The sequence below is a fragment of the Sapajus apella genome, unplaced genomic scaffold, assembly GCF_009761245.1.
Source record: "Sapajus apella isolate SASKATOON/1434 unplaced genomic scaffold, GSC_monkey_1.0 scaffold44, whole genome shotgun sequence".
NCBI classification, from domain to species: Eukaryota; Metazoa; Chordata; class Mammalia; order Primates; family Cebidae; genus Sapajus; species Sapajus apella.
The window spans coordinates 12,707,709-12,730,219 of record NW_022436984.1 but is presented as its reverse complement, the minus strand read 5'-3'; the positions used below and the strand labels follow the sequence as shown (position 1 = coordinate 12,730,219).

Here is a 22,511-nt window from a genome sequence, read left to right as displayed (position 1 = left end):
CTAGGAGGCAGAGGTTGCAATGAGCCAAGATCATGCCATTGCACTCCAGCCTGGGCAACAGAGCAAAACTCCTGTCTTGAAAAAGTATATGTATATATGTGTGTCTATCTATATATACATATATATATATGTACGCACACATACATATCACATCTACTAAGTCTAGTTTAAGTTTTTTTATAGGTTATGCACTGTGGAAGAAGTTTGACTTTTTAATGTTGTATTCCCATGTAGTTTCTATTTTAGAAGTAATTACACACTGGTGTGATTATAATTCTGATTTTTATTCAGTTTTCTTCTCCTATATGTTAACCCACTTACTATGTACAGCATTAAAGATTTAATGATTTTATTAAATTAATCTATTATGCTAATAAATTAATAATTTATTATGCTGTTTAAGCTGGGAAGGTAAAACTGTTCTCAGAAATAATCATGGGTTTCATCCATGTTCATTGATAACAATCTGTTTGAGTAATATGCATGTTACCTGTTTTTGTTTGGTTTTGCTACTTTATATTATATCAAAAATCTAGGAGTTTTCCTAGCACTATGGCTAGCTAGCTGAATGCACTGCCACTTAATTTTAAGTCTCAGTGTCCTCATCTATGCAATGAGGAATAATGCTTGTTTCATGAGTTTAAGGATATAATGCTAAGGTGCATCAAAACACTTTGTAAACTACAAAGCACGTTGCACATGTAAAATTTAAATATCTAATTTTTAAAATGACTGTTGCTACTGTTTCACTATTACAAGTATTTAATATTTCAATCTTTTAGATTTGTATGTTTTTTTCCCTGAGATGTACCTACACTGTGAATAGTTAATTCGAGTCTTGTTCTTGATTTGCCTTATTGAATCTAAGACTTAGAACTTAATGTTTATGAATTGTGTTTTCCACAAAGATAGATCTAAAAGTATATCTCCTCAAAGATAATACAATAGCTTCAAAGATAGCATTTCACACACAGAGGAAGCTATTGGGTATTGGAATAAGTACATGAAATAATGGTGACTGAGAGACCTTAATTTTAGTATGGAACTGCAGAAGTTTTTCTGATAAGACCTATTTTACTTCCAAAGGTTAGAGGAATGTCCACGAATTAACAGTAAGTAGAACTCATCTCCATTCTGCCCACCTTCAGAATATTCCTGTATGAGGTTGGCAGTGCACATAGAATAGTTTTAATAAAGTAAAAGGAAAGAAAATAGAGGGCTGCTGCAAGAAAAAACATAAAGGGCCAAAAAAAAATTGTGTTTACCAAGAAAAAGTACCATAAATCATTAACACATTAATGTGTAGTGTTCCATTATTGGAACTAGGTTTGTGGGAGTTATTTATATCCTAATGCTCAAGGTCATCGTCAAGGTCTGATTTTTCACACAAAAAAATTTGCAACCTCAGGTATAAATGGGTTAAAGCCTTTAGCATTATTTCATTGCATTTATCTCTCATCCTTTTGATATAAGAAGTTGAGGCAGATTTTTGCAATTTTGCAGTTTTCTCCTCTGCAACAGGGAAAGCTACTTGCAACTTGTAAACAGCTATTGAATTATTGAAATACTTAGTTTTTGACTGTTTGTTTATATTCAACTCGATGAACATTCACTGGGGACCTGCTGTGAATAAAACATATTTCTTAATTTAGAGAAGCTCACCATTTCAGGAGTGAGAAGAAAAACCATCCAGCTTTTGTTGTGGAAGTCAGAGACAATGTCACAAAGGAAGTGACATTGCTAGAAAGGAGTTTGCCAATAGGAAGGTGCCAGAAAGACCAAAGTTTAAAAAATAAAAATAATGGTCAAAGAATTGGGGACTTTTAAAACTCATCAGGACACTTAAAAAATGTTAGCCATCTCCCATAGGTAAATGTTTGAATACACTAACTTTTGTAAATTTTAGAAATGTTAAAATACAGTCTTTACCCTTAAATAAGATTCATGTAAAAGTGAATGCAATTAAGGTTACGTATGGATTAAGAGCACATCAGGTGTCTGGGTGCAGTGGTTCACACCTGTAATCCCAGCACTTTGGGAGGCCCTGGCAGGCGGATCATGAGGTCAAGACATTGAGACCATCCTGGACAACATGGTGAAACCCAGTCTCTAATAAAAATACAAGAATTAGCTGGGTGTGGTGACTTGTGCCTGTAGTCCCAGCTACTCGGGAGGCTGAGACAGGAGAATCTCTTGGATTCAGGAGGCAGAGGTTGCAGTAAGCCGAGATCACACCACTGCACTCCAGCCTGGGCAAAAAAAAAAAAAAGGAGCACATCAGGTATATGAATGTTTGTTATTTAATTTGTTTAGGTTCTTATCTACTAAATAGTAGATTCGTGAATTCTTCTTACGTTAAATAATAGCTTGCCATATGATATTTATACAGTAGAAATATTTAGACTTTTGATTTGGAATTTTAAGAGATGTTTGACAGGATAAATTTTACTTGAATTTTTTTTTAGTCATTAACAGTTACCTTTCTTTAAAAACATTGAAAATGCAGTTGTCCCTTGATACACACAAGGGGCTGCTTCCAGGACCCTCAGGTATACCAAAATCCTTGCATACCCAACTCCCGCAGTCAGCCCTGCAGAACCCACATGTATGAAATGTTGGTCCTCCATATACATAGGTTTTGTGTCCCCAAGTTATCTGCATAGAAGTGGACTTCTGAAGTTCAAACTTTTGTTTTTCAAGAGTAAACTGTACATGAAATGAAGAAACAATAAGGTTTTACTTTCCGTATTTTCTAAAATTCCTGGCAATTTTAAGGGAAGAAACTGGGGTAGGGAGGTTCTCTGTAGTTTTGGTTAAAGAAAAAAAAAAAAGTATATGACAGAGTGTATATACCTGAAAAAGATGAGGACCTAAAAGTAAATTTGACAACAGTAAACAAGTTTACCTGTAGGCATTTACTTGTCGGATTTCTCAGTCTGAGCACTGTTGACATTTTGGGCCAGACAGTCCTTTATTTTGGGGGGGTTGGGGAGGCTGCCCTGTGCATTCTAGAATGTTTAGCAGCATTTCTGGCCTCTTCCCATTAGTTGCCAGTTAATACCCTTTAATCCCCAGTTGTAACATCAAAAAATGTCCCCAGATATTGCCAAATGTCTCCTAAGGGACAAAATTGACCCTGGTCAAAAAACACTGGCTTATGTTAACTAAGACTTATCATATTGTCTTTGTCTTTCCTTCATTTCCTACAAACTTTACGTTCTCATGCGGCTCCCATTGCAAAGGGCCTATTACTTGTATTTATATTATTTGATGATATAATAATCATAGAACTTTAAGATTTTAAAAGTTGAATAAACATGAATGGTTTATAAGGGCAGGGTTTTTTTCAAGAAGTAATAAAAATAATTGTAATCACATGGCATGTAAAGCATTGTTTAAAAAAACAGACACCATGCATCATTGTGAATGGCTTGTTTCTTTAAATGCTATTTATTAGAATGATTATTTTCATCATCGCTTCTCTAAATATCATGTATAAGTTATTAAAAGCCTGTTGTCACAGGTGTCTATGACTAGTATATATTACATTTATAGAGAAAAATGAGAGTGTTTGTATTTAGAAATTAAAGGCTAAATTTTGATTTTAAAAATCTTAACAGTTTTTATTAGTGATCTTGAAAAAATTCATTGAGTTTCTTTTTCTTTTAAGTTTTAGTTTCAAGGTACATGTGCAGGTTGGTTCTGTAAATAAATGGTGTATCACAGGGGATTGATGTGCATACTCTTCTGTCACCCAGGTAATAAGCCTGGTACTCAGTAGGTAGTTTTTTATACTTAACCTTCTCCCAAACTCAGGGAGGCCCCTGTGTCTATTATTCTCTTCTTTGTATCCATGTGTACTCAGTGTTTAGCTCCCACTTGTCAGTGAGAACATGTGGAATTTGGCTTTCTGTTCCTGTGTTAGTTCACTTAGTTATGATGATGGCCTCCAGCTCCATCCTTGTTGCTGCAAAGGACATTATCTCATTCTTTTTTATGACTGTGTATCTGTACCACATTTTCTTTATTCAGTCTACCGTTGTTGGGCATTTAGTTTGATTCAATATCTTTGCTATTGTATTTTGCTACTGTGAGTGGTACTGCGATGAACATAACGTGTGCATGTGTCTATGCTAGAACGATTTATATTCCTTTGGGGATATACCCAGTAATGGCATTGCTTGGTTGAATGGTAGTTCTCAGCTCTTTGAGAAATCCCCAAACTGCTTTCCACAGTAGCTGAACTAGTTTACATTATCACCTGCAGTGTTTAAGCATTCCCTTTTCCTTGCTGCCTTGCCAAAATCTGTTATTTTTTGACTTTTTAATAATCATTCTGGCTGGTGTGAGATGGTATCTCATTGTGGTTTTGATTTGCGTTTCTCCAATGATTAGTGATGTTCAAGCATTTTTTTCATATTCTTGATGGCTGCATATATGTCTTTTTTTGAAATATATCTGTTATGTCCTTTGCCCACTTTCTAATGGAGTTGTTTGGTTTTTGCTTATTAATTTGGTTAAGATTCTTACAGATTCAGGATATTGGATCTCGGTGATGCATAGTTTGCAAAAATTTTCTCCTATTCTGTGGATTGTCTGTTTACTCTGTTAGTTTGTTTTGCTGTGCCAAAGCCGTTTAGTTTAATTAGATCCCATTTGTCAATTTTTGGTTTTGTTGCAGTTGCTTTTGGCATCTTCATCGTGAAATCTTTGCTCATGACTATCTGGAATGGTATTTCCTAGGTTTTCTTCAAGGGTTTTATAGTTTCAGATTTTACATTTAAGCCTGTAATCCATCTTGAGTTGATTTTCGTATACAGTATTGCGTAAGGAAGGAGTCCAGGTTCAATCTTCTGTATATGACTAACCAGTTATCCTAGCACCATTTATTGAATGCAGAGTTCTTTCCCCACTGCTTCTTGTTATCAGGTTTGTCAAATATCAGATAGTTGTAGGTGTGGGGCTTTATTTCTAGGCTCTCTGTTTTGTTTCATTGGTCTATGTGTCTATTTTTATACTAGTACTATTCTCTCTCGGTTCTGTAGCCTTGTAGTATAGCTTGAAATCAGGTAATGTGATACCTCTACTGTTGTTCTATTTGTTTAGGATTGCTTTGGTTATTGGGGTACTTTTTTGGTTCCATGTGAATTTTAGAATAGATTTTTCTGTAATTTTTAATTTTTGAGAATATATCTACATGGCCTTTGTCTAATGATGCTAAAGGATATCCTTTTCCAAGTCCAGCTTTTTAAGTTCAGATGAGCTATTTTAGAATCGATTGTGCTTATTTGAAATTCTAGTAAATGTAATACCATTTTAGAGCTGTTAAGTGTCATCTTTCATTGTTAGAAAACAAAATTATTTAGCATTTCAGAAGATTGTACCTAACATTCTGTTGCCTCCTTTAATTTCAGGGTGGGTATCTTTCATTCCCTGGCTTCATTTAAAAAAATCTTGTGGCAGTCCCTTGCTCCTTTTATACATGAAATATTTCATTGTCAAAAGAAATTTTTAGAAAATAATACTATTTTCTTATCCAACCATCTGAATTGGTACATGTGAATAGGAAATAACCAGTCAAGTCTCCAGTTCACCTCTGTTCTAAAGAGTGAAATATGGCTTTTGTATAACTGGATAGTCCTTCTTACAATCATTTGATTTCTTGAGTTAGTTATCAGTTTGTTCCTGACATGCTAGCAGTTCAATTTTCAAAGTGTTTCTCTAAATCATATTTTTCAGCTTTTTCTTTTTCTAATGTTGGAGGCCTTTGACACATCTCATATTGGACATTCATAGTATAAGTTTTCCAGTACTCCTTTGTGATCACATTTAATTAGGTGCTATAAATAATTTCAAGGTGTGAAACTTCTTTGTAAATTAAAGGCAAATAATTGAATACTGGTATATTTCCTACTTATGGAAATTATAATGGTGCATCTATCATCAAGAGAAACTGAGAAGGAGTGAAGAGCATTTTTTAAATGAAGAAAAAAAAAGCTTCTGAAAATCGTAAAATACTGTATGTTCACATAAACATAACTTATGTAATTTTGGGGAATCTTAATTAAATCAATTATGATTCAAGTTATGCTGAAAGTGAAATACAATATCATCTATAAATGTGTGTGGTTTTTGAATATTATTTCAAAAAACTGTAAATTGAAAAATAAACCTTAACTTCTAAGCTCAGCCATCATTGAATGATAGACGCAAATGGTAATGTTTACCCTGTTGTGTTTCCTTTTCCTTCAGAATTTCTTGATGTCAGAATAGATCCAGAATACTTAAGTGAACTTGATTCATCTTTGTAGAATGGATCTAGACAAGTCTAATGTTGCACATACAAATAAGCAAAATACGTTACTGTTGTGTTTAATTTCATATGTATTTAATCTAGCCAAAGAAGTGCCTCTTCTAGTACAAATAATTTATGTTGTGGATAATAAAAATATTTTTTCCCCTTCATAGTTTGAGCTGCCGTTGTGATTTGCTCTTTGTTAAAAAGAATTTGCAAAGTTATATTTTCCTTTCGTTTTTACTTAAAATGAAGTATTTTCTCCTATTTGAGTAATTTTGTGGACCAAACTATGACTTGATTACCAAATGCTGCATATCGTTGCTTTTGTTCTTTTCTAGCCTCTTGTTGCTGTACCACATAGAATTCACTCAACAAGTAGAAATGTGAGAGAAGAAAAAACACGCTCAGAGATAAACTGTAAGTATATACTATACACACTTTATGATTTAATGATAGAAAACAAGATTTTAAGTTATAATTTAGTTATTTTTATTTTCTTCTGAGTAATTTTTCTTTCTAAACACTGTTAAAGTTTAGAGCAATAAGAATTTCATTTTCCTTATTCTTGTGGAATTTTTGGTGGCAGAATGGGATGTATTTATGTTTTTGCTGTTTGGGAGGAGAAGTTAATTTCTGGAATAAGCAGGATAGAAGTAATTAAGGCAGTGCCATTAAACTCCTGTGTGCACCTAGAGAGCTTGTTAAATGCAATTTCGGATTCAGCAGACCTGGGATGGATCTGAGCTTCTACTAATAAGCTCCCATGTTACTCATACGCTCATGATCCAAGGGTAACTGAGAAATAGAGGTTCGCAAACTGCCCTAGCATCTGAGTAACCTGGCGGCTTTTAAAAATGTATTCGGAGGCCGGGCGTGGTGGCTCACGCCTGTAATCCAAGCACTTTGGAGGCCAGGGTAGGCGGATCACCTGAGGTTGGGAGTTCAAGACCAGCCTGACCAACATGGTGAAACCCCATCTTTAAAAAAAAAAAAATATTCGGGCCCCATTTTTCCGGAGTCCAATTCAATAGGTCTTGGATTGGCCCAGAAATCTTTTAAAATAGGCCTCTAGTTAATTCTTACGGACAGTCAAGTTATGGGCCCACTGAGACAGTCATTCATTCATGTGAGATCCAATACTATCAACTTATCAGTGATAAACTGCTAACAGGAATCCCTCCAACAATAATGCTTAACTTTTTTTTCCTTAGAAGCATTTATTCTCATAAGTTTTGTGCTAGTGATACCTGGAAAGCACGGTGGATTATATAAAAAGCTCAGGAGTGGGATTTGGTACTTTGTTTGCCAACAGTTGGTTGTGTGATCATATAAAATTATCTTTAAAGCTACTGCTGAAGTCACGTTTTAGATTTGCTAATTTCACCACAAAACTATTTTTCCAAAAATGACATCCTTAGCATGTAAGAGCATTTCTCATCTTTTTCATATACATAAAGTAATTATGAAATATCTTTATCATTCCTTTAATATACAAAAAGTAAGTGGAAGCCAGGTATAGTAGCTCACGCCTGTAATCCCAGCACTCTGGGAGGCTGAGGCGGGCAGATCACTTGAGTCCAGGAGTTCAAGACCAGCATGGCCAACATGGTGAAACCCCATCTCTGCGTAAACTACCAAAATTAGCCAGGCATGATGATGCGCACCTGTAATCCCAGCTACTTGGGCGGCTGAGGCAGGATAATCACTTGAGCCTGGGAGATGGAGGTTGCAGTGAGCCTAGATCATGCCACTACACTCCAGCCTGGGCAAAGAGCAAAATTCTGTCTCCAAAAAAAGAAGTAATTAGAGATGTCTTGCAGTTGATTTAGAAAACTTTATGTATTCAGTACTGTTGAAAATGTAAAGTGCTCTCTAGTTATCTGATTTTATTTAAAAATTACATTGTCAGTTTCTTTATATCATAGTGTAGTTGTTTCTGAATCACTCTATGGTAACCTATCAGTGATTCTCAACTTTTAAGTGCATATGCATGTGTATGCTATTTCAAACTAGATGTCTAGGCTGGGCCCAGTGGCTCATGCATATAATCCCAGCACTTTGGGAGGCCAAGACGGATGGATCACTTGAGGTCAGGAGTTGGAGACCAGCCTGACCAACATGGTGAAACCCTGTCTCTACTAAAAATACAAAAATTAGCCAGGCCTGGTGGTGTGTGCCTGTAGTCCCAGCTACTCAGAGGCTGAGGCAAGAGAATTGCTTGAACCTGGGAGGCAGAGGTTGCGATGAGCTGAGATCCTGCCACTGCACTCCATCATGGGTGACAGAGTGAGACTGTCTCAATTTAAAAAAGGGGAGGTGCATCATATGAGAACTCATGAACACAAAGGGGAACAACAGATACCGGGGCCTACTTGAGGGTGAAGGGTAGGAGGAAGGAGAAGATCAGAAAAAGTAACTATTGAGTACTAGGCTTAGTACCTGGGTGACAAAATAATCTGAATGACTTTTAGAAAATGCAAATCAAAAAAGAAAAACCCCAATGAGATATCATTTCACCCCAGTTTAAATGGCTGTTGTTAAAAAGCCAAAAAATAACATCTGCTGGTGAAAATTCAGAGAAAAGGGAACTCTTATATACTATTGGTGGGAATGTAAATTAGTACAACCACTATGGTAAACAATATGGAGGTTCCTCAAAAAACTAAAAATAGAACTACTGTATGATCCAGAACTACTGGATTATGCATCTAAAAGAAAGGATATTGGTATATCTAAGAGATATCTGTACTCCCAAGTTTATTGCAGCATTATCACAATACCCAGGATAGGCCTGGTACAGTGGCTTATGCTTGTAATCCCAGCACCTTGGGTGGCTGAGGCAGGGAAATCACCTGAGGTCAGGAGTTCAAAACCAACCTGGCAAACATGGTGAAATCCCATCTGTACTAAAAGTAAAAAAAAAAAAAAAATTAGCCAGGTGTGGTGGCATGCGCCTGTAGTCCTAGCTACTTGGGAGGCTGAGGCAGGAGAATCGCTTTAACCCAGGAGGAGGAGGTTGCAGTGAGCCAAGAGCGTGTACTCTGGCCTGGGCAACAGAATGAGACCCCGTGTCAAAAAAACACATAAAAAAGCAAAACCCCAATACCCAGGATAGAGAATCAACCTATATGTCCATCAACAGATGAATAAATAAAGGAAATGTAGTATATATACATATCAAAATATTATTCAGTTATAAAAAAACAATGAAATCTTGTCATTTGCAACAACATGGAGGGAACTGGAGGACATTAATTTTAAAGTGACCAGGCGTGGAAAGACAAATATCTCATGTTCTCTCTCATAGGTGGGAGCTAAAATAGTTGATCTCATGGAGGTAGAAGTAGAATGATGGTTACCAGAGGCAGGGAAGGGTAAGATAGGTGGATGGAGAGAGGTTGTTTCATGGGTACAAAAGTTAAATAGAAGGAATACATTCTATTCACTAGCAGAGTAGAGAAATTATAATTAACAATCATTTATTATATATTTGAAAATAGTTCAATTTGTAATGTTCCCAACACAAAGAAATGATAAATGTTTAATGTAATGGATATCCTATTTGCTATGTTTCAATCATTACACACTATATGCATGTATCAAAATATCATATGTACCACCATGAATATTTACAATTATTAGTATCAGTTTTGAAAACTGAAAACAAAAATCTTTGGAGGTCAGTGTATGGTTGATGGTAACATTAAATGTCTTTTACTGTGGAATAACTTTTTAAATTATTATATCATTAAGAATATAAAAACAGATCCTGGAATTTTTTTTTAGTTGGCCAAGTGAAATTTGATCCTCCCTTAAGAAAGGAGACAGAACCACATCATGAACTTGTAAGTAGTGTAGCCTTAGAATGTTAACACTGAAATAAATGTTTTGATTTGTCTCTGTGTGATATGTTAGTACTGACTAAAAAAGCTAGTTGTTAGTATTTCAAAAACATTTGAGGTCCCAGCTTGGTCAACATAGTAAGACCCTGTCTCTACAAAAAGATTTTTAAACTCAGCTGAGCATGGCGGTGTATACTTGTAGTCCTAGCTACTTGGGGAGGCTAGGGCAGGAGGATCCCTTGAGCCCAGGAATTCAAGGTTACAGTGAGCTATGATAAAAGCCACTGTACTCCAGCCTGGGCAAAAGTGTGAGACCTTGTTTCTAAAAACATAAAATAAAATTTTTCTTTTAAATTGTGGTAAACAAAAAGGTAAGTAATTCTCAAATTCATAATAAATAAATCTGTGTTGCTGAATATTTTCAAAATTATTTTAAGAGAAACTTTCTAGTTTTAACATTCTCTGATTAAATGTTTTTAATGCTGGCTTTTAAATTTTTTTTTTATTTTTTTTTTCTGTTTTTGAGTAGCTTTTTAAAATATGTATCTTTAGGATAAATGCCACGGTTTCCAAAATTAGAGTCATATCTCTTTAGAATACTAAAACTTAGGAAGATGAGGCATACATAGTAAATGAAGTTTGTCATTCATTTAAGACTTGCTACAACTTTATGAATATACTTTGCATGATTCTTTTGTTGTTGTTTTAGATACTCCTTTCCAGATAAATGATAATATATTAGATTGAGTTGTAAAAGCAAAATACTTTGCAGCTATTTGAGATGTTAATATTCTATAGAACAATAAAAAAAGAGACATTAGAAAATGCAAAATTAATTCTAAAGAAATTATTTTGCCAGAGTTTCATATGATGTCTGTTTCATTTTTTTATTTGCTGTTTAATAACGATAAGAAAGTAACTGTTAATAAGTACTAAGGATTGAAGTAGGAGCTTCTTAAATGTAATGTTTATTTTAGCTCACTTGACTGAAGCATACGAAGGGTGTCATTAGCCTTTATCTTATATTTCCTCTAATTCAATGTACCAGTGTGGAGGAATAGAAAGTTAAAGAGAAAGTCTTAAAGTGATCATACTGTAATACCAAAACCTGACATTTATGAAGAGGGATGGAAAAAATTAAGAAAAAGTAGTCATGATATTTATAAATGCTAATTGTGTTTTGTTAAGGCAGTTTGAGTTTATTTTTTGTTTCTCTTTGTAAGTTGGCATTGCCTGTATTTAAATTCTGTACTAATTTAATAACTGCATTTTAGAGCAAAGTTGTTGCAATGTTGCTTTTTTATAAGCTGCCTAATACAGTTTGACTTTCCATTTGCCTTAATAAAATTATATTAGCAGGACTTACTTCCTTTGTGAAAGTTTCCCTTTGTGAATTTGTGGCTTTTAGTCTAAGCATAAATAACTTGGGTTTCTTGGTCTCTGCTAAACAGCCCGACACTGATGGTTTTTTGGACAGTTCAGAAGAAATATACTACACTGCAAGATCTAATCTGGTATTTCTCATCTTCTGATTTTCTTTGTCGGCATTGTTTTAGTCTTAATTGTTTTTTTTTTTTAAGATCAAACATTTTGTCCAATTTAAGCATTGTTTTATAAGTTGCTATCATTTAGCAAACTTACACATATTAAGAATTGAGACATTTTTTTCCCATAACAAGTTACATAAATATGTCTACTCAAATATAATGCTGTAGTAATAAACGTTTGTCTTTTTTATGAAAAATGTTAATTTTTAACTTTATCACTCAAATATTAGGGTTTTTTTTTTTTTTTTAAAGAAATGACATTTCCCTGTAAAAATGTGTGGTTTAAAGATGTAACTTGTTTAAATGAACTAGAAACCACCCATCCACATTTATATGTAAACTATTCATATGTTATATGGTATACATATTCATATATATTACATATATAATGTTCATATATCATATGGTACACACATATATTCATATAATATATGGTACATGTATAATTTTTAAAGATAATTTGTTCCTGAATTAACAAGAAAATCATTCTTAGATGAAGTTTTAATTTTTCAGCATTACTATCATTTGTAGTTTCCTTAGGACAAAATTTAGATTATAAAGTATTCCTGAAGTTGTAAATACTATCTTGCAATTACATAAGAAAAAATGAGAAATTGTTGCTATTCAATGTTAAATAATACTGTTAATAGTTTTTATTAAGTAAATAGTTGTTTCTGCTACTGTGGTTGGCGAGAGCCCCAAGTTACCCCCATATTTACTCTATGAGATTCTACTGTTCTGCCTTTTAAATGGAATTTTCCTTCTCTTTCCTTCCTCTTTACCTTGGTAACATACATCTTTCAATTTTGGTTGGCTTAAATGATTCTTTCTGTAAATTTTTTAATCTAGGACCTCTGACATTTGTAAAATATAAAAGAGATTTTAGACATAATTTCCCTTCTTCAGGAAGGTTGCTGTCCTGTTGGACAGAATATACTTACACATCTCAACTCTTACCCATGCAACAAAATATATAATGACTTACCAAAATTTTGCCAGGTGGCAAGCATTGATGAGGGGAAGCTAACATACAGTAGGTACTATAGAGTTGAGAGGAGAAGAAGAGCTTTGGGGCTCATGTGGCCTGCCTGGCTTCTAGGAGGAACTGAGACTAAAAGTCAGTATTGCGTAGGAACATGGTAGATTTTTCTGGAAGAGAAAGAACAGATGCTGGCTATGTTTCATGGGAATTGCAAATAATTGCCGACATAGACCACAGGTTTGAGGGATGTCAGGCAAAGAGCTGGGATTTTGAAATTATTATACTAATCTGAGATTCATTTTTAAAAGTAGATTTAAATTATCAAAGAGGAAGTGATAAGATGAAGCCGTGAAATTGCATCTGTTCCCCATTATTAGATTTGAAGAAAGAGTGAAAAAAAAAAGTGGTTGATGCCTATGTTTAACAGTCAGGTGGAACCAACGTTGGAGGTAGGGAAGAAGCAGTTGAAAAGCTGGGAGAGCCAGTAAATGCAGTGTCTCAAAAGAAAGAGGGATGGCCTAAAGAAACAGAACATGTGAGGATTGAGAATTAACCCATAGGGGCCACGTGAGATAACATGTCTGAAGAAAACATAATTGGTGATTTCTGGATTGAAAATGTTTTCAGAATTAGACATATAGGCTAGAATGACAATTAGTGAAATTTATTACAGAACTAAAGACAACACAATCAAAATTTTTAATTGACTCTAGTGTTTATTAATATCCTCCATGTAGAAAAGATAACAAGTCTGGAAACATAATACTTTAAAATTACAAATACTCTTTTCGGTACCACTTGTGAAACTAGCCTAGTAACTTGAATAAATTACCGTATTATGGCTTTGTTGCCTGGAACTGCTCCCACCTTCATCCCCGCTCCCAGCCCTGTAATCAGGAGTTTCTTGTGGTACAGGAGAGCAGTTGACAGGGGGTCTTGTGACAGTGGAGGGATTTAGGGACTGTTAGGATAGTTGTGGTAGAAGAGGGATGAATGAAATATTTGTCAGAGTGTACAATTTATAAAATCAACCTTAAAGCTCACTCCTAATGGTAACAAAAGCCAACATTTATCTAGAGGTTTTTATATACCAGGCATTATTCTAAGCACTTTAAATATATTAACTTATTTTTGTTTTACAAATGAGGTGATTTAAAGTGCAAAGAAGCTGAAATTCGTTATTCCTTAGCTAAGAATAGCAGAGCTGGGATTTCTAAGCAGCCTGGCTCAGGAATTCAAACCTAAACCACTGTGCTATATTGCCTCTACCAAACATCATCAGTATATATTTTTAAAGTAATACTGGGCTCCCCTCTCCACATTTTAAAATAAATATCTATGTCCCATGGTTATTTTTGTTTGTTTGTTTTTTACTGTGGTAAAATACACATTACCAAATTTACCATTTTAACATTTTTTTTACATCTACAGTCCAGTGGCATTATGTACATTCACATTGTTTGTTATGCAACTGTCACCACTATCCGTCTTCAGAATGATTTCATCTTCCCAAACTGAAACTCTATACCCATTAAACAATAACTCCCCATTCCATCTCCCCTGCAGCCCCTGGCAGTGAACATTCTGTTTTCTGACTATGAATTTGACTCTAGGTATCTTGTATAAGGGGAATCATAGCATATTTGTTCTTTTGTGACTGACTCACTTTATTTAGCGTAATTTCATAATATCTTCAGGGTTCCTCCATGTCACATCATGTGTCAGAATTTCCTTTTTAAGGCTGAATAATACTCCATTGCATGTAAATACACATCTTGTTTATACATTCATCCACTGACAGACAGTGAGTTGCTTATACCTTTTGGCTACTGTGACTAATGCTGCTATGAACATGGATGTACAAATACCTGTTTGAGTTCCTGCTTTCAGTTCTTTTGATATGTAACTAGAAGTGGACTTGCTGTTAATTCTATCTTTAATTTTTTGAGAAACTGTCATACTATTTTTCACAGCAGCTGCAACATTTTACATTCCCACCAGCGATGCACATGAGTTCTACTTTCTCCACATCCTCATCAGCACTTGTTGTTGTTCTCTGTTTTGTTTTGTTTTTTACTTTTGATAATAGCTATCCTAATGGGTATGAAGTAGCCATAGTTATTTCCGTGGTCTAATTTTATCAATTCTAAAATTTTGGCTCTATGAACAAGATTTTATCTCTAACAAATGCTTATGGCTGACCACTTAAAGCCTGAGGAATCCAAAATGTCTAGTGCTTATCTTATCTGGCAGTTGGCACCAAGGTAAAAACACTAAATCCCTTTGGAACCAGTAAAAAACATTTACCACTTTAAAGATCTTGCTGCATAAACATTCCATATAATCCATGATTTCTGGTTGATTTAAATGCCAACTGTATTTGTTTTATGATTTTGTAAGTGAATTTAGAGTGTTGTCTTTCAACTTTTATTGCTATCCAAAAGTGCTCTCTTAAAAAAAAAAAGAAAAATTAGGTAATTAATATATGAAGCCAGAAGACTAGGGCTTGATTTTTTAGGATTGGCAGTTGGTATGAGAATTTTTGAAAGGTATCTGGTTTAAAACAAAAACTCACTATAAGTTGATAATTAAAAGAGTTTGCCCAAAACCATAAAAATTGGTTTATCTGATCTGCAAAATGCTTTCTTCAGGTTAAAAGATTGTATTACATATCCATCTTAACTGATGCTATTTTTTTCTAATATGCATAGTTTTACTGGCTATTTAAGCCCATATACCAATAAAAAAAATTGAAAGTTAATTCTGTATAAAACACTATGTTGGCCAGGCGAGGTGGCTCACACCTACAATCCCGACACTTTCGGACGCCGAGGCAGGCGGATCACTTGAGGTCAGGAGTTCGAGACCAGCCTGGCCAGCATGGCAAAACCCCATCTCTATTAAAAATACAAAAATTAGCTGGGCTTGGTGGTTTATATCTGTAATCCCAGCTACTTGGAAGGCTAGGGCAGGAGAACCACTTGAACCTGGAAGTCGGAGGTTACAGTGAGCCGAGATCTCACCACTGCACTCCAACCTGGGCAACAGAGCGAGACACCTCCTCAAAAACAAACACTCTTATGTTAATGGCCATGGAGGGGCATAAATAAATAGTAACATAATCATTGCTCTAAAGAATTGTATAGTATACCTCACCTGCCCGTACTCATTTCTGAGCCTGCAGTACAAAAGTCATATTATTCAATTTTTAGGCTCCTTAATCTGCTTTTATTAGAATCCTGCTTGATCAGTTAATATTCTGACTCTACTTGTTTTTCTGACTTTTTAAGAAATAAAAAAAATTTGAATTATCCTGGATTCAACCCCTCTCTATTTCTATAAATCAACTACTGCATTAAAAGGTATCTCTCTAACATTTGTGCCATAATTTTCTCATTTTTGATGGAAAAAATTTCTCCTCTCTTTTTCTTGGTTAAGATATATTGCTCAAGTATTTTTTTCTTTTGTGTTTTTGTAGCCAACTGTATCAATTCTATTGACTTCCTGCTGCTTTCTCATCAGGTATAGACTTAAATCTCCCAAGGGGATTTTTTTTTTTAACTACAATAAGATGTTCTTGATCATATGCTTTCTTTTTCCAGTGTTCCATGTTACATCCTTTGTTCATTTTCAGTTCTTTCTCACACTTCGTTTCTTAGAAATTCCATCTGAAATTTAGAAATGGTCTCCCATTTATTAAAATGAACCACTGAAATTAAGACTTTCGCAACCCAAAAAGATATTTTAATTGGGCTAGGATAACAATCTTGAACTTTTAATCTCTACTAGATTAGTGCATGTTTTCAGCTCCTGTTACTTATTTGACTCTACTGTGTGAACACTGTTATTCATTAACAAGTCGATGCCTGATTGACACTACTAACTTTTTTTACGCTGGCGTACTCAAGTGTTTCTTGTTTAGCTTATGAAGAATGGCCATAGGATACCATCGTCTTGGGTTATTTTGAGTGCTTTTCCAAGCATTATTTTAGTAGAATTTTTCTGATATGGAGTAACTTCCAAATCCTTTTTGAAAAGCATTTTAGATGAGTCTTTCTTAGAGTGCCCCAAAAACATGTAGATAGCTAGCTACTAACTTTGCTTTGGTTTCACTTTTGTCCTTTTTTTATTTCCTTCTCATTTTCCTTATCCGATTTTCTATCTGAATTCCTGTCAGATAATACGTCCTTGGTAAACACTGGTTGTACTAAATGAGATTAGGCACTTTTTAGAAGGATTTAAATTAATATTTTACTTATAGTATTCCTAGTACATTGTTTTTGTTCCATAGTTGCTGTAACATAGTTTAGGGAGAAGAAATTGTTAAAGAATGAGCCCCTTTGAATTTCAGCTTTCCTGGTAAGACTCAGGGCATGACACATTTACTCATCGGACTTGGATCTATCTACAGCTTCTCTCCTGGCCTGAATGTTACTCTGTATATGAGCCTATGCTCAATTTTCAATTACTATATTACTTTAGTTATTTTAGATACTTTTCTTACCTTTCTAAATATACTGCTGATCTCAGTTTATTTTCTTTATTTTTAATCATTATTATCAATCTTACTTGTCATGTATCAGATGAGCTGAAAATTCTTATGACACGTCTGTGTTTATATAACAGAAGCTATGGCCACTCTACATAATGTGTGCTTTTGGAAGCTGTCGTTTGATTAAAGGCTTAAGAGATTATATTGGCTAAAAACGTAGCTGGTCTGGCAGAGGGCCCAGTTGTCTATAAGTGAAGAAAACAAATTTTGTATTTATTTAGGACTTCTCTTTACTGAGTACTGCAGTTTAAGGATTCAGTAGTAAAGTCATAACCACTTAAATTGTGCAGTTTTGTGATAACAGTAATTTTATCCTATTAAGATATATCATTATAAATTAAAGAGTATGGATATCCTTTTTCATTAGAATTTCATGTGATACCAGTGTGACAGTCAGCTAATCTTTTTTGTTTATGATGTGTTATCTTTTCTGACACTGGTAAGAGTACTTAGTATGCACGGAAGAACACAAATGTTAAAGAAGACAAAATTTGAGTCTTGTCGAAAACCGGATTTTGATTTTAATTTTCATCAGATTTTTTTTTTGACAGGTCTTGGAATATTTAAATTTTAAAGTGCTTTATTGCTTAAAATCCTTATATTTGGAGGCTTAGTATTTTTTGTGATTTAGGATCAGCTTTGTGTATCTCAAAGAGGCTGAAGTTTTATTTATGGGAAAATAAACCATTGACATTTGAATCAATATTTATTTATGGTGCAGTCAGTGTGTGCTAGGGACCATGCTAGACCACAGGCTGTAAGGAAAGAAGATAGAATTGATCATTTCCAATTGTTTGAGGAGCTTAGTTTTACAAACATGTAAATAGATTAAAATGCAGTATAAGTGCTAGAGGAGATCTATGTGTTAAATGCTGTGGAGACTTGGAGAAGGCTGCAAATAATCTTCCCTGGCAGTGTTGGAAGGCTGCTGCTCCAAGGTGACTTTTGTGTTAAGCCCTGATCGTGAATCTCAGAATATCTTGTAAAAAAAAAAAAGCACTTTAAATACTCTATATTCTAATGTAAATAAGATTCATTTTCAAAATGTCAGATATTCCCCCTTTATGGTTAAAACAGTGCATAGATTACAGTGGCTCTTTAAAAGGGGTACAAAAGTCAACTTTAAACTTTTCATGGTTGTTGGAAAGCACATTTCTTTTTCTCAAGAAGGCATTTGGGTTGAGCGTGTATACTGTTCATCCTTTTAAATGTTAATTCTTAATACTCTATAACCCCAGCATTAAGTCGGAAAGTGTTTAAATAGTTGAGGAACTACCTTAATACTAGTTTGAAGTTTTGCTTTTACACTCTAAAAGAATTATTAAAAGTCCTTCAATACAATTTATAATATTATACAAGTTCATATATATAATTTACTTTTTAAATAGCACCCAATTTGTATCTTTAAAAAATTATTACCTACATGAAACAACAGTAGAAATATGTGAATGTGTATATATACATAATTATTTTAGATACTATATACAAAGTAAACCAAGATTTTTGTTGCTTATTCTCTTTGAACATTTTTGCTTCATTATAACTTGAGAATAAATACCTTATTTGAGCTTTTTTCTTTCTAAAAACTGATTTCTACAAAAGTTAATTAAAGTAACAGTAACCAAAAATGAAACTTGCATATATTAGTCAGAGAAATTCCAAGAAAAACACTTAAATAATAAAATACTTAAATCAGGACTATGAACTCGTGAAATCCTTCTTTTTAAGAACATAGAGCAATACAGATTTATTTGGGGGTCTGGAGCTTGTCTTTTAAAAATATATATTAATATATCATGATGTGTGATATACTACTAGTGTACTAAATATTTTATTTTGTACTATTAGGATCTACAACTGGAATATGGACAAGGACATCGAGGTAGTTACTTTTTAGGTGCAAACAAGTAAGTAAAGTTCTCTTAAAACTTAATGTAAATTCAAGAATGATTAAGTTGCCTTTAAAATTATATTCTAACATTTAAGATAGTAAATTGTATGAGTTTGGTAGATATATTTTACAATATCCATTTAACCTTTTTCCATTGCCTCCTTGCTCATTATTTAGTTAATAATTGTCATAATGAGAAGCATCAACATAATTTTTTATATCAGGCTACTTTGCTGATCTTAGAGAAAACCAAGTGTATTCCCACTGAACACAGATACATGTTTTAGCAATTAATTTATTTCTAAAGTTGATCTGTTTATTCCTTATAAAACTTGCTTTGGTACATCTCTAAGATGGGTTGGTCACTAAAAACAGCTGGAATTATTCATATAACTTAGAAATCTTAAATTTTTGGCTATAAGGTTTTTTTTTAAGTAGGTAATAGTTAAAATGTGTGTCTGAATTCTTAAAAATTACCAATCTGTGCAGTAAATAAATTCAACAGTTATTTAATGCCTCTTCTACACCAGGCACTATCTAGTTGATAGGGGCATAGTGGTAAAAAAAAGCAGCTTACAGACATTAGCAATTTAAGTTGTTCATTTGCCAGGTATGATGGGAGACAGAACTTTGCTATTCCCCTTAAAGTCTCATTTTCTATGTTTGTGGATAAATTATCATCATAAAAAACTAATTTATAAGGGAGTATAATTTAAATTACCAAAATCTTCCAGCAGTGCATATATTTTAATAATCAGAACAACTTAAAATTTCTTTTTTATTTTTTTGAGGCAGAGTCTCACTCTGTTGCCCAGGCTGGAGTGCAGTGGCACAGTCTCTGCTCACTGCAACTTCCGCTTCTTGGGTTCAAGTGATTCTCCTGCCTCAGCCTCCTGAGTAGCTGGGATTACAGGTGTTCACCAACTACACCCAGCTAATTTTCGTATTTTTAGTAGAGATGGGGTTTCACCACGTTGGTCAGGTGTTCTTGAACTCCTGACCTCGTGATCTACCTGCATTGGCCTCCCAGAAGGTGCTAAGATTACAGGTGTGAGCCACCACACCTGGCAAAATTTCAAAATATTATTTCAATTGCAATAGAGAGTTGAGACATGCATATTCCCATATTTTAAGTTAAGCAATTGAGAAATAGTAACTAAAGACAGCTCAAGTTTTAAGGATAATAGTGCAAAATCTTGCCTCTCTCTTTTTTTAATAAACTAAATATCAAGTGTTTAATTTTTTTACTTAAATATACTATTCTTTCGTAACACAGAGAGAAGGCTTTAATGACAACCTAGAGATATACATTAGTTTTGATTTAGGGTGAACTTCAGATAAATAACTATTGTAGTTTAAAAAATATTTTTAGCTTTAATACTAAGTAGTTATTATTAGCATTTATGTTTTTTAAAATGGAAAATAAGTGTAAAATTTTCCTGGTAGAAAAATGAAATTTTACCTAAATAGTCACTATTTGTGATTTATAAATTGTCTTAGTTTGTTGGTGGGCAACAAAGGAAAGTTTATCTCATATTGGATTAGCAAATTAAAAAAGTGTTATGTTATTTTCTCTACATGTCAGGTCACTAATTTTAAGAACTTTGTTAGCAAATTTTAGTGTATTTTAAGAGACCAAAAAATTTGGGAAAATATTTTTTACCTTTTTTTGATTTATTTAAAATATATTTTAAAAATTTGTACATGCAAAGTACAAAAAATAATGTGGCTCCTCACTAAATGCTTTTCCAGATTCCTTAGTCACCATTGTCTGATTTCTGATTGTTAGACATTTTCATAGTGTATAATTATTTTAGCTAGGTAAAATGTTAATAATTTGCCCAACCTTCATTTTTTGATTAATTGGATCCCTGCTTAAGGAACTGTGTTCTATATAACGAACCCTTGGCAAGGTAGGTTGGCCAAAAGTTTGATCTTTGGCTGTGTTTCGTGTGTAGGTATATACATACATCATGTGACATGAGCATGTATGTAGCACTTCTCTTGCTGTATTGATATGTCTGCTTTATTCTTGTGATTAGGCAGTGTTTTAAAAACTTACAGGATTTCCTGCTTTCTCCATAGGTGATCAGGCAGGCAGATTTCCATTGATGGGTTTCTACCTATTCTAGACAATGCAGGAACTATCTAATTAAAATTGTTACATAGGAGTTTTCTTTTTCTAACAGGAAACATATGTATTTTGACTTATACTTGGTTGTCTCCTTTTCTTTGGAATTCTAATCTCAATAGGGTTAGCTTTTTCTGATAATTTATTTAAAACCAACAAAATATTATTTTTAAAAGAAGACACTAGGCCAGGTGCGGTGGCTCATGGCTGTAATCCCAGAACTTTGGAAGGCCGAGGCAGGAAGATCATCTGAGGTCAGAAGTTCAAGACCAGCCTGGCCAACATAGTGAAACCCATCTCTACTAAAATTAGCCGGGTATGGTGGCAGGCACCTGTAGTCCCAGCTACTCAGGTGGCTGAGACGGGGATTCGCTTGAACCCAGGAGGCGGAGGTTGCAGTGAGCCAAGATCATGCCATTGCACTCCAGCCTGGGCAACAAGAGCAAAACTCCATCTCAAAAAAAAAAAAAAAAAAAGGGTGGGGGACACTAAATTATTTATGTTTGGTTTTAATTTAGGGCAAAAAGTGTTAAAGGTAAATTCTTTTCTAATAAGTAATAGTGAAAAGAGTAAATTGAATTACACAATGCGTGCCACAATTGAGTATAGTAATAGTAAATGCCAGATGGCTTTTCCTATAAGCCACATGACTTTGAGAAATGTACCTCTATTATTGCTAGTAAAATGGAGAATATAATAGTAACTGCCTCATAGGATGCTAAGGACGAAATGGAATAATCCTTGTAAAGCATTTAGCACATTTAGGATTTAGTAAATACTTATTAGTTGCCCTTATTTATGGTAGTTATTCAGTAAATGTTGATTATATGAGCAAGTAGATAATATGAGTGAATAAAACTGCTCTTTAATTTTAGGGTAATAGGGCATTTTTTCTGGTTTGATATGTAATCAGGGTGGTACTTACAGATTGGAGGCAGTTAGACAATTTTAAAAGATATTATAACCTGTAGCACTGATTCCTTAGCTAATGTAAATATGCTGAGTATTTTGGTGGTGGTTTTAGATCTCCCTCTTGTCTGTTTGTACATTGTTTTATTTTTAACCTTTTCATCAAAATTTCTTACTCATTTTAGATTGACTTAGAATTCATTATCTGAAAGCATTATTTTTGTTTTGTTTTGTTTTGTTGTTTACTTTCTAAAAGTTCCGTAATAGAAGAATTCAAGTGGACTAGTGAATAGTGACATTGTTTGTTGTATAACACTCAATCTTGGTGAATCAATCAGTATCACATTTTCTCCAGTGTT

General features: G+C 34.0%; 1 protein-coding gene across 4 annotated transcripts in view; it reads left to right on the top strand.

Annotated features, from left to right (window-relative positions):
* The window catches only part of MAP4K3 (mitogen-activated protein kinase kinase kinase kinase 3), a 188,386-nt gene that overhangs the window by 116,709 nt on the left and 49,166 nt on the right, over positions 1 to 22,511 (top strand). For 3 of the 4 annotated variants that reach the window (XR_004257220.1, XM_032239391.1, XM_032239393.1), the window contains 4 exons: positions 6,637 to 6,715; positions 10,085 to 10,143; positions 11,592 to 11,654; positions 19,070 to 19,128. Coding sequence is in view for 3 of the 4 variants with exons in the window: in XM_032239391.1 (XP_032095282.1) it covers positions 6,637 to 6,715; positions 10,085 to 10,143; positions 11,592 to 11,654; positions 19,070 to 19,128 (260 nt within the window). In the remaining variant the exon portion in view is untranslated. The remainder of the gene's footprint in view (positions 1 to 6,636; positions 6,716 to 10,084; positions 10,144 to 11,591; positions 11,655 to 19,069; positions 19,129 to 22,511) is intronic. The other variant, XM_032239392.1, reaches the window with a different exon arrangement.